The 12,448-nt window shown below is 48.7% G+C and overlaps 1 protein-coding gene across 2 annotated transcripts in view; it reads left to right on the top strand.

The window, feature by feature from the left end:
* BOC (BOC cell adhesion associated, oncogene regulated) overlaps positions 1-12,448 on the top strand; it is a 181,380-nt gene that overhangs the window by 137,986 nt on the left and 30,946 nt on the right. For both annotated transcript variants that reach the window (XM_030203900.1, XM_030203901.1), the window contains exons 5-7: positions 9,892-10,038; positions 10,351-10,494; positions 11,137-11,430. In XM_030203900.1, coding sequence (XP_030059760.1) covers positions 9,892-10,038; positions 10,351-10,494; positions 11,137-11,430 — 585 coding nt within the window. The remainder of the gene's footprint in view (positions 1-9,891; positions 10,039-10,350; positions 10,495-11,136; positions 11,431-12,448) is intronic.

Genomic DNA, 12,448 nt, shown 5'->3' with positions numbered 1-12,448 from the left:
GGAGAGAGCAAAAATGCTGCACACCAAGGGGGAAGGACACTACAGTATATCATACTTGAATATAAACCCCTCCCCCCGGGCTTATACTCGAGTTAACAGTTCCCCCCCCCCCCCCCCTTTTTGTCGGAGGAAAACTGTTAACTCGACTTATACTCGGATAGGCTTATATTCGATCATATACAGTAATCAAGGCTTTGGAGTGAAAGAAGCAATTTTGAGTGGAATTGAAGTTGGTAAAAATGTACTTCGACTCCAGCTTCAAAATAAAAGCTTACAACAACAAAAAGATGCAGAAGTCTTCAAGATGGGATGAAAACATGGTGTATTCTGTTTCCTATAGAACAATTTGATCTAGTCTGTCACTGAGATATAATTTGTACCCTGGCATCACAGTATGCTATTGGTTATCGTCCTTCCACCATGTTTCTGAGATACCTGTCATATCCAGGACTGTGGAGTCAGTACACTAAATCTGCGATTTGACTTTGTCTCCTCTATTTTTCTGCTGTCTGACTCTGATTCCTACTCCTATTATGTATGATAAATCTAACTTGAGTCAGTGACAAAGCAGTATGCACCAGGACAACATTTCAAACAATTTCAGGATATAACTTCTATTTACCAGTACTTTGGATCCAAGATATTCTTATGCATTTTGTTTTGTCCTGGATCAAAAGTACTGTAAATAGAAATTATATCCTGAAATTGTTTGAGATGTTGTCCTGGTGAATACTGCTTTGCCACCGTCCCAAATTAGGTTTACATATGGTAGGAACTGGAGTCAGACAGTAGACAAATAAAGGAGTTGGAGTAAATTCAAAGGTTTGGTGTACTGCGCGTGTTCCTCAGTCATGTAATAAAGCTAAAGAATACAACTCCAACGAGAGGTGGGAGGGTATGTGACAATACTTGGCCTGCTGTCCTAGGGAGAACACCTGCTACAGGTGAATAACTTTGCTTCCATATCATCAAGCTGATCAATCCATAGACTGGTGGGTTGTGTCCATCTACCAGCAGGTGGAGATAGAGAGCAAACTTTTGCCTCCCTATATGTGGTCATGTGCTGCCGGAAACTCCTCAGTATGTTCTCTATCTCAGCAGGTGGTGGTCACACACAGCAGCAGCTCTGGCTAGGCCTCCAAGCCTAATTTTTAGGTTTTGTTGAGTGCCTGGGGTTGAGGGCTCTTTTGAGCAAGTGCAAACCTGGTGGTGCCAGGTCCCTCCTTTTCTCCCCCCTCCCGCTGGCTCCGTTAAAAAAAAAAAAAAAAATTTTGAACGTCCTTAAAGGCGTTTATTTCGACGTTTATTTAAGCGTCTATTGCAGCTACTCACTGGGACACCAGGTCGTTACAACTCGGAGCGGACAGCAGGTAATTTTTACCTTTTTATAGCGGGCAGGGGGTTCCCCGATTCTTCTCCTCGTGGCATATGGCGTCGGAGGGCGAGGGCGCAAAGGGTCGCTCCCCGGGTCGCTTGAGCGCTTCTAGAGGGGATGCGGGGGTCTTAAAGCCTGATTCGCCCTTGTTGGGTGACAGTTTCGTGACCGATGAATGTCCCGGTCCTTCCTCCGGCGTGGCGGTTTTTCCCGCCATAAACGCCCATCCCCCGCTCCTCGCCTCCGCCATCTTGGCCGGCCACGCGGCTCAGACGGCTTCTTCTTGGGCCGCCCTTGAGGTTGGAGACATTAATGCCATGAACGCCCTTAATTTGGGCGACGGCACAGAAGCGGCTAAAGTTAAGAGCCGTTCTTCCCGCGCGGCTCCTTCGCGGAGTTTCGCGCCGGACGCCATTTTGGATGCGCAGCATGTCTCTCCCCCGCTATTGCGAGCGCCGGTTGAGGGTGCGTCTAGGGCTGTTGCCCAGGCTGCGGAAGTGCACAGTCTGGGGGGTTTCTCCCCCGAGTTTGTTTTGCTGCTGCATCAGGCCTTCCTCATGCACAACGCTGCCCCTGCTCCCTCGTCTGGTAAAGAGGTTGAGGTTCCCAGAGGTAAACGCCCTCGGGTTGATTCCCAGGCCTTGGAGGAATTTGTCTCCTCCGATGTAGATGAGGGCAGCGTGTCTGAGGTCTCCCAACGGTCCTTTGCGGATTCCTTGGAGGAGACGGATCCCCGCTCGGATGGAGCGGATGACCCCTCTGCAGCACGGCTTTTTAGCCCAGAGGATTTGCCCAACCTGTTGTTACAGGCCATGGACACTTTGAAGATTTCCTCTCCGGAGGACGTCTCTCCCTCAGCCCCTGTTGGCTCTGCCATTATGCTGGGGACGAAGCGCCCGCCTAGAACCTTCCACGTGCATGATGCCATGCACACCTTAATTTCGGCTCAATGGGATGTCCCAGAAGCGAGCCTTAAAGTGGCTAGGGCTATGTCCCGCCTCTATCCTTTGGCTGTGAGTGAACGTGAGGCCTATCTGTGGCCTACCGTGGATTCTTTAATCACTGCGGTGACTAAGAAAACGGCGTTGCCGGTGGAAGGTGGCACGGCCCTAAAGGACGCCCAAGACAGAAGATTGGAGGCGGCCTTAAGGTCGTCCTTTGAGGCGGCTGCTTTAAGTTTGCAGGCCTCAGTTTGCGGCTCCTATGTGGCCAGGGCGTGCCTGACTATGGTGCAGCGGGCTTCCCCCTCGGATCATTCCTTGAGGGCTGATTGGCCGGCCCTGGAATCGGGCTTAGCCTATTTGGCAGACTTGCTGTATGATGTCTTGAGGGCCTCAGCGAAAGGCATGGCTCAGACAATCTCTGCGCGGCGGTGGCTTTGGCTGAAACATTGGTCTGCTGTCCACGCCTCTAAATCCCGCCTGGCTAGGTTGCCTTTTAAAGGCAAGCTGCTCTTTGGGGTCGAGCTGGACAAAATCGTGACCGATCTCGGCACGTCTAAGGGCAAGAAATTACCAGAGGTCAGGGCTCGGGCTAGTACTCGTCCCGGTACCTCCAGAGGACGGTTGCAGGAAGCCCGTCGGTACCGCCCGGGCAAGTCGGGTTCCTCTGCCCCCTCTTACTTCAAGAGGAATTTCTCCCCCAAGCAGCATTCCTTTCGCAGAGACCGCCGTCCCGGAGGTGCTCCCTCCGGTCCTCCCCCAGGGTCTCGTACCCAATGACGGGGTCTTGGTCCACGCCCCAGTGCAGACTGGAGGACGGCTGTCCTCGTTTCTGGGCGAGTGGACCACAATAACTTCAGACGCGTGGGTGCTGGAAGTCATCAGAGACGGCTACAAACTAGAGTTCTGCCGACCCTTAAAAGACGGGTTTGTACTCTCTCCCTGCAAGTCTCCGGTCAAAGCTGTGGCAGTGCAGCAGACCTTGGACAATCTGATCCGCCTGGGCGCGGTCGTTCCGGTGCCAGAAAGTCAGCTTGGCAAGGGACGTTACTCCATTTACTTTGTGGTACCAAAGAAAGGAGGTTCTGTCCGGCCTATCCTCGACCTCAAAGGGGTCAATCGGGCCTTGAAAGTGCGGCACTTTCGCATGGAGACTCTCCGCTCTGTTATAGCGGCAGTGAAGGCAGGAGAGTTCCTGGCATCCTTGGACATCAAGGAAGCGTACCTGCATATTCCCATCTGGCCTCCTCATCAACGCTTCCTGCGTTTTGCAGTCCTGGGACGACACTTCCAGTTCAGAGCCCTCCCATTCGGGTTGGCTACTGCTCCGCGGACCTTTTCCAAAGTAATGGTGGTCATCGCGGCCTTCCTACGAAAGGAAGGGATACAAGTCCATCCTTATCTGGACGACTGGTTGATCCGAGCCCCCTCTTATGCAGAGTGCGGCAAAGCTGTGGACCGGGTAGTTGCTCTTTTGAGCTCCCTGGGATGGATCATCAACTGGGAGAAGAGCCAGCTGCGCCCGACTCAGTCCCTGGAGTACCTGGGAGTTCGATTCGACACCCAAGTGGGCAGAGTGTTCCTGCCAGACAATCGGATTGTCAAACTTCAGGCTCAGGTGGACCAGTTCCTGGGAGCCTCTCCTCTTCGGGCTTGGGACTATGTGCAGCTGTTGGGCTCTATGACGGCCACGATGGAAGTAGTGCCCTGGGCCAGGGCTCATATGAGACCACTTCAACACTCCTTGCTGCAGCGCTGGACTCCGATGTCGGAGGATTATGCTGTGCGACTTCCCTTGGACCCAGCAGTGCGCAAGGCGCTGAGCTGGTGGATGCAGACAGACAAGTTGTCTGCGGGAATGCCTCTGGTGACCCCAGAGTGGATTGTCGTCACGACGGACGCCTCGTTGTCGGGCTGGGGAGCCCACTGCTTGGGAAGGACAGCGCAGGGGCTCTGGTCTCCTGCAGAGGCAAAGTGGTCTATCAACCTCCTGGAACTCAGAGCCATTTGGTTGGCGCTTTTGGAGTTCATCCCGGTACTGGTGTTGAAGCCTGTACGGGTCCTGTCGGACAATGCCACGGCTGTGGCCTATGTCAACCGCCAGGGAGGTACCAAGAGCGCCCCTCTAGCCAAGGAGGCTATGAATCTTTGCCAGTGGGCGGAAGCGAACCTGGAGCAGCTTTCAGCGGCCCACATTGCCGGAGTCATGAATGTCAAGGCGGACTTTCTCAGTCGCCATACCTTGGAGCCCGGAGAGTGGCAGCTATCTGCTCAGGCGTTCTTGGACATCACGAAGCGCTGGGGCCAGCCGAGCCTAGATCTGATGGCGTCATCGGCCAATTGCCAAGTGCCGCGCTTTTTCAGCAGAGGACGGGACCCTCGATCCCTGGGAGTAGATGCTCTTCTCCAACAGTGGCCGACACAAGAGCTTCTCTATGTGTTCCCGCCCTGGCCCATGTTGGGCAGGGTGCTAGACCGGGTGGCAAAGCATCCCGGCAGGGTAATCCTGGTGGGCCCGGATTGGCCCAGGCGTCCCTGGTATGCGGACTTGATCAGGCTCTCAGTCGACGATCCTCTGCGGCTGCCAGTGGAGCAGGGCCTGTTACATCAGGGTCCCGTGGTGATGGAGGATCCCTCCCCCTTTGGTCTTACGGCCTGGCTATTGAGCGGCAGCGTCTGAGGAAGAAGGGATTCTCAGACAAGGTCATCGCCACTATGCTGAGAGCGAGGAAGCGCTCTACTTCTACTGCTTACGCCAGGGTTTGGCGTATCTTTGCAGCGTGGTGTGAAGCAGGCTCACTTTCTCCCTTCACTGCTCCAATTTCTTCAGTGTTGGCGTTCCTGCAAGAAGGTCTGGAGAAAGGCCTGTCGCTCAGTTCCCTTAAAGTCCAGGTAGCGGCTCTGGCTTGCTTCAGGGGCCGCCTGAAGGGTGCTTCCCTGGCTTCACAGCCAGATGTGGTGCGCTTTCTCAAGGGAGTTAATCACCTGCGCCCTCCTCTGCACTCAGTGGTGCCTGCGTGGAATCTCAACCTGGTACTAAGAGCATTGCAGAAGCCGCCTTTTGAACCCTTGTCGAGGGCATCTCTGAAAGACCTGACGTTGAAAGCAGTCTTTTTGGTGGCTATCACTTCAGCCAGAAGAGTTTCCGAGCTCCAGGCGCTCTCATGTCGAGAGCCTTTTCTGCAGTTCACTGAGGCAGGAGTGACTATTCGCACAGTGCCTTCCTTCCTGCCCAAGATTGTTTCTCGCTTCCATGTGAATCAGCAGCTCTGTCTCCCTTCCTTTCGTAGGGAGGACTACCCAGAGGAGTACTGTATTGTATTGATTTATTATGTAGTCTATCTTGATTGCTGTGCTTTCCTGTCACGAATGGAATTCCTATGTTTGTTTATTTGTATATACCAATTTTTTTTATATATATGTAAACCGTTCTGTTTTGCAGTTGCAACAAGACACGGTATATAAATCAACATAAATAAAATAAATAAAATAAATAATACTCTGCTCTTAAATATCTGGATGTGAGACGAGTCATCATCAGATACTTGGAAGTGACCAATGATTTCCGGAAATCGGATCATCTGTTTGTCCTGTTTGCAGGTCCTCGTAAGGGTCTGCAGGCTGCTAAGCCTACAGTGGCAAGATGGGTCAAGGAAGCCATTGCAGCGGCTTATGTGGCCGCGGGGAAGGTGCCACCTATCCAGCTGAAGGCTCACTCCACGAGAGCTCAGGCGGCCTCGATGGCAGAGGCCGGATCCGTCTCCTTGGAAGAGATATGCAAGGCGGCAACTTGGGCTTCGGCTCATACATTCTCCAAGCATTACCGTTTGACTGTGGCTGCACGGGCGGAGGCCCGGTTTGGAGCTTCAGTGTTGAGGTCAGGGATTTCAATGTCCCGCCCTGGGTGAGTACTGCTTCGGTACATCCCACCAGTCTATGGATTGATCAGCTTGATGATATGGAAGGTAAAATTATGTATAATCATACCTGATAATTTTCTTTCCATTAATCATAGCTGATCAATCCATAGCCCCTCCCAGATATCTGTACTGTTTTTATTCTGGTTGCATTTCAGGTTCAAGTTTAGTCTTCAGTTACTTCAGAAAGACTTCGTGTTCAAGTTTTTTCACTTGGATTCTTCAAGAGTTAAGACGAGTTTGTGTTACAGTGAGCTGCTGCATTCCTCTCCCCTCCGTTTTACGGGGCTGGATTGAGACTTAAAATTCTGCCGGCACTCCCTCCCTCTTCGTGCGGCTGTAGGGCAGCTTTGTACCCCTCCTGCTTCGGCGGTGTTAGGGTCAGTCAGCTCCTCCCGCGGTTGCGGTTGCAGGATAAGCCAGATCCCCCCGCATCGGCGGGTGTGGTGTCCCTCCCCCGCTCCGCGGGGATGAGCTGGACGGATTCCCCTCCCCCACTTGTGTGGGGATGAGCTGGGTTAATTCCCCTCCCCCGTTTCGGCGGTGGTGAGCTGGGCAGAGTGTCCCTTCGTGGGTGTAATTCTCTAAGTGCTGAGTCCTGCGGATGGAGCTTTGATATCGACATACTGAGGAGTTTCCGGCAGCACATGACCACATATAGGGAGGCAAAAGTTTGCTCTCTATCTCCACCTGCTGGTAGATGGACACAACCCACCAGTCTATGGATTGATCAGCTATGATTAATGGAAAGAAAATTATCAGGTATGATTATACATAATTTTACCTTTCCTCAAGGACAAGCAGCCCATCCATAGTCTCACATCTGGGAATCCCTAGTTACCAGACTCACCGAAAATAACAATGCTAGGGCAATAGGCAGTCCTCAAAGTCAATTAACCTGAAACTATTTACATACTAACTACGAAAGTGCAGCCTGGAACTGAAGAAAACTGGGCCTAGGGGGATGGAGTTGGATTCTAGATACCGAACAAATTCTTCAGGACTTCAGCTATCGGGAAGAACATTAAAATGTGGGGGAATTAGAAGATTGTAACCTCCTATAATGTTTCTACCATTTTCTTTCCTGTCTGGCTGGAGTAGGGGAGAGTAGACTACTGCCAGTTTTGCTGAGGGAAGTTAGGGGTGATGGTAGGAGAAATGGAAAGAGGATCATAAAATGTGAGGCCTTTGAAGGGGCAGTAATGACTAGGAGAAAGAGGCCTTGAATTGCTGGGAGAACGGTTTCAGGCTTAGGCAGGGAGACCTCATGTTTTGATGCATTATACGGTGCTTTGATTGATGTGCTGTGTTTGATAGGTATAGCTTGAGGAATGCAGAAGGGAGGGTGCTGTGAAAACAACCCCTAATGGATTTCTCAAATGTACCAGAATTCAGGCCAAAGGCAGGTGTCATGTTGAATGTTTTCCCCAGTGAAACCTGATCCATCATTTTTAACAGCAGTCTGGTATTCCCATTCCTGTTCTGAGGGGCCCTCCGCTGGCTGACTCTTAGCTCCCTAGGAATGCAGCTGGAGCTGAAGTTAGCTCAGATAAATGGTTTTACAGACCCAGAGGGGTTGATATTCAGAAGATTTATCCAGCTGGCTTCAGGAGTTAAGCAGATAAATCTTTAAAAATTCCAGCATGATGACCTTCTAAATTTTAACCGGTTAAGTGAAGGGGGAGTCGGAGGCACTCTGGAGCATAAATCTGACTGGAAAAATACTTGGCCATGAAGTTAACCTGATACCTTTATCTTGTTAATTTTAATTAGATACTTGCAAAAGCACAGATTTAAACAGTTATCCTTCTCATGTCTAATTTCACTCTTCTGGAATGGACTGCTAGCTAATCTCAAGCCGTCTGATCTGAAATTTAAGGCCAGAATAAAGACATGGCTTGCTTCTCAGACCGCCTCATACTAAGCTTTAACCCCTGTGTCCTGCTGGGCCTATTCCCCTGGGTTGGCAATTCTGCCAAAGTCATTAGCTCATTAGGTGTGCGTCTGCTTCCCACCAACACACACACACTATTTGCCTGCTGCGCCTGTCTGTTGGGTATCATTGTCTCTTGGGGTTTTTTTTCCTGTTGTACATGGAGTGCTGTTTTGATGAATTTGTTCACCACCTTGCTGTTTGCTCGAATGGCTTTTCATTCAATTAATTAAACATTAAATAATATCTGGTTAAAGGTGATTTGGTAACTTATCTGGTTATCTTTCCCTGGATATCCAGCACCTAAGTATTGACCTCTAATGACTAGGGCTATAATGTAGATACATGTCATAGTGCAGAGGAGGTCTCTTCTGTCTTGCAGGTTGGGTGAAAGATGCAATCATCATATTACCCCTATTCTTCTCAAAACTAATTGCAAGTAGGTAGGGGTTTTAGTAGGCATGGACTCTTAAAAGAATTTTGGTGTGTATGAAACTTTTGACATTTAGATGTGACAGCATGAATCAACCTTTCTGTCACATCCTGAAGAATGGGCCTCTGTGGCCTCAAAAGCTCATGTACATTATCATTGGATAATTTAAACCAGGGATGTCCAACCTTGGCACTGACTTATTCGGGTTTTCAGGCTTTCCACAATGAATATGCATGAAGCAATGTATGTAAATAAATCTCATGCATATTCATTGGGGAAATCCTGAAAATCGACTGGGTTTTGGCCCTCAAGGACCGAGGTTGGATACCCCTGGTTTAGACGTTAGTCCAAACAAACCTGCAGATACCCTGTTTTCTTCATGGCCAATGTGGCTTTGGACTAAGTGTGTAAAACGGGCATTACCCAATGAAAAACCTTTATAAATTTACTCCCTTAGGGTTTCCCTCTCTTGGGAAGCTTGCTTTTATCAACCATGTTAAAACCTGTCCCAGCATAAAGTGACAGTTGTCGTTGGGACACCCTGTCCCAGGCTTAAGCAGGGAACCTTATCCTGTGGGGTTATCCTTGCTCATGAGAATCAAGAGTGCAGTAAATTTAAACTGGAAACCCTGCTTCGATCAATGAGCCATCCAAGAGACTCTGGTTCAAGGGGTACACCCACAGAAAAACCCTTCCTTCATCATCTGGAGCAACAGTAGTGTGACCAGGGCTCAAGAGAAAGCTACCGTTGAGCCTCCAAGGCTGCAGAAGTGCTTTTTGAAATGTGTGTTTGGTTGGGGTAATGGGAGGAGACAATGTTAGAGCCACAAAGTAGTCTCCATAGGAAATGATGCTGATTCACTCTTTTTGCACTGCATAATGGATAGGGATCACAAGTGCAGAGGATGAGGATTAGAAGTGGTATAAGATAACTTTTGTTCCCCATGTACTTGCCCAGCAGTCCTGACAGCTGTGAAATTGAATAGAATATTGGTTCTCAGACCAGTCCTCAGAAAACACCTAGCAAGTCAGGTTTCCAAGATAACCACAGTGAATATACATGAGATAGATTTACATACATTGTAGATATTCTGAGAACCTGACTGGCTGGGTTTATCCAGAGGACTGGGTTGAGAACCCTTGTAATAGAACAAATGCTATGGGAAGGAATTTCCCCCTTCTCAGACAAATTTAGTAGACTGAATTGATAAGTCAGTATTGCCCAGCGTATAGATGTCTATAAAGAGAATGTAGCCATGTAGTCAGAAGCTTTGGCTCTTACTGTTGCACAGATCTTCAAGACTTCACGTTTGACACGCAACATGTGATTGAAGTGGATGAGGGTAACACAGCTGTGATCGCCTGTAATCTCCCTGAAAGCCACCCGAAGGCTCAGGTGCGCTACAGCGTCAAACAGGAGTGGCTGGAGACATCCAGAGGTAAGCAGTGCCCACGCCACTGTGCAAGGCATGTCAGGTGGTTTTAATGTTGCTTTTCCAGAGTAACATGCCTGAATGTAGAAAGGTTAAGTGACATGCTCAAGGTCGCACAGTTGCTTGCTAGGAAATATAGTTCTGAGTTCTGTAAGAAAATCAAGAATACAGCACTGTGTACATGGTGGGATGAGCTCAGGGACTGGCGCTGCTAATTGGTAAAATAATACAACTGGCTGACATCAGTGTTGATTTGTTGATTCTGTTCACACAGGGAGTATTGGTTTTACACTGATTACTCTTCTCTATCACGCACAGGTAATTATCTTATCATGCCATCTGGGAACCTACAGATTGTCAATGCCACACAGGAGGATGAGGGGACCTATAAGTGTGCAGCCTATAACCCTGTGACACAGGAAGTGAAAACCTCAGTTTCCAGTGACAGGCTACGCGTACGACGTAAGATTTCTTTTTACAAGCAACCCTTCCTTAATATCATATTCTTGTCTTCTACTATCTTTTCTTCTCTCCCCACCAGAGTTGCAAAAGAATTTGGGCTAGATCCATTACTTAGCAGATGGAATTTTAAGTCATAGATAAGAGCTGTTTAATATAAGGCCACTTGATACTCAGCTATATGATGGCAGTATGTTTTACAATACATTTTACAATCTTTATAGAGTAATATAATTTGGTTGGTAAGTAAACAAATGATTGGGTATCCTGTGTAGCGTACTTGGAAAATCTGTAGACCAGCATTATACAAATAGGACAAGCTAAATGAAAGGCATATTGTGTTGATTCACCAGTGATGTATCATTTAGGTCAGAGGATGACAGCTTCTCTAACAAATTTGATTTTCAGAATAACAGTATGCAAATTAACAAAGCCTCTTACAATTATATTCATGCAATTATATCTGAATAATCTGTGTGGTTATCTTGAAAATCCATACTTGGTGTTTAGAGTTGTCTTTCACTATTTAGTCTGTCCCAATCCTGGTACCAGGAGCTTTAGGGAGGACATCTGAATAGATAAGATCTGAAATATATTGTTCTTTTGGCATACGCTACAGCATTCATCTCTTCTGGTACCTCTCAGGCTCCACAGCAGAAGCAGCCAGGATCATTTACCCTCCCAAGACTCAGACAATCATAGTCACCAGGGGTCAGAGCCTCATCCTTGAGTGTGTGGCCAGCGGGATGCCACCTCCCCGCATCACCTGGGCCAAGGATGGGGCTGATATTGCCGGCCAAAATAAAACACGTTTTCTGCTCAGCAATCTCCTGATTGATGTCACCAGCGAAGAGGATTCTGGCACATACAGCTGCATGGCCAGTAATGGCATGGAGGAAACTGGACCTGCCTTCATCTTCTATAACGTCCAGGTGTTTGGTAGGTGTTGAAATTCCATCACCTTCTTATGTATGTCTCTGCTTCTTTCCAAAATCTGCCCCTGTTCTGGTAGCTGTATTGGTCCTGTAGAAATTTAGATTCTTCATAGGCTATGACTCTGTTGTATGAACCACATCTCGGTCTAATAAGAGGTGCCAAATAAATTCCCTGCCAAGCTGCTCCCTTCCTTTTTGCGCTGCTGCAGTAACCCAGAAATCGGCATGTGTGAGGAGTCCCAGCTTCGGCAGCTAGAGGCACCCAGCCAAATTCCAGGTTACTGCAGCATCTTGAAGAGAAGGGAAGCAGCTCAACAGAGAATTTGGCTGGCGGAGCTTTGACATCTCCGCCAGCCATGTAATGGGTGCAGTGCAGGTTTAGAGGTGGCCTGAGCCCAAGATGGAGGGAGGAGACAGTCCTCCAAGACCCCCCCTCCCCATGGCTATGCCACTGCATTGGAGGTATAACAAGGATGATGTAGATAGCAACTTATTTTGATCTAAGAGTTTCCTCCTATAGCTTTGGGCTTTCACCTCGTTTGGAGCCAAGATGGCAGTCTAATGCCATGAACATTTCTTCACACCCACTGAAGGATGTTTTTTTCCATTCTTTTACATCCTATCCCACTCACTAAACCTAATCCTTTTCTGACACTCAGCTGGGGCTCATTGACCAGGGCCTTTTCTGAAATTCTGCTATCAGGCATCCAAAATCCAGCCATCTGTTATCACCCTTAAGTTGCAACTGACTCCCTCCCCCTGTCCCAGGGACTGCTTTCACAGCATCCCTAGCTCTCACTGACCCATGGAGCCACCAGGCTAGTGTAGTATCATCTTTTCAGTCACATTCCTAAAGCTGATACATTTGAGCCCTCTCAAGGAAAAATGTGCTAGTATTTCATTGAACCGTTACAGTCAAAGCATGTTATCCATAAAAGAAAGTTATATACAGTACATAAGAACATAAGCGTTGCCATACTGGGACGGACGGAAGGACAATAAAGCCCGGTATCCTGTTTCCA

The sequence above is a fragment of the Microcaecilia unicolor genome, chromosome 5, assembly GCF_901765095.1.
Source record: "Microcaecilia unicolor chromosome 5, aMicUni1.1, whole genome shotgun sequence".
NCBI lineage: Eukaryota > Metazoa > Chordata > Amphibia > Gymnophiona > Siphonopidae > Microcaecilia > Microcaecilia unicolor.
Note: the sequence above shows the minus strand (reverse complement) of the source record. Positions and strands in the feature narration are given on the sequence as shown.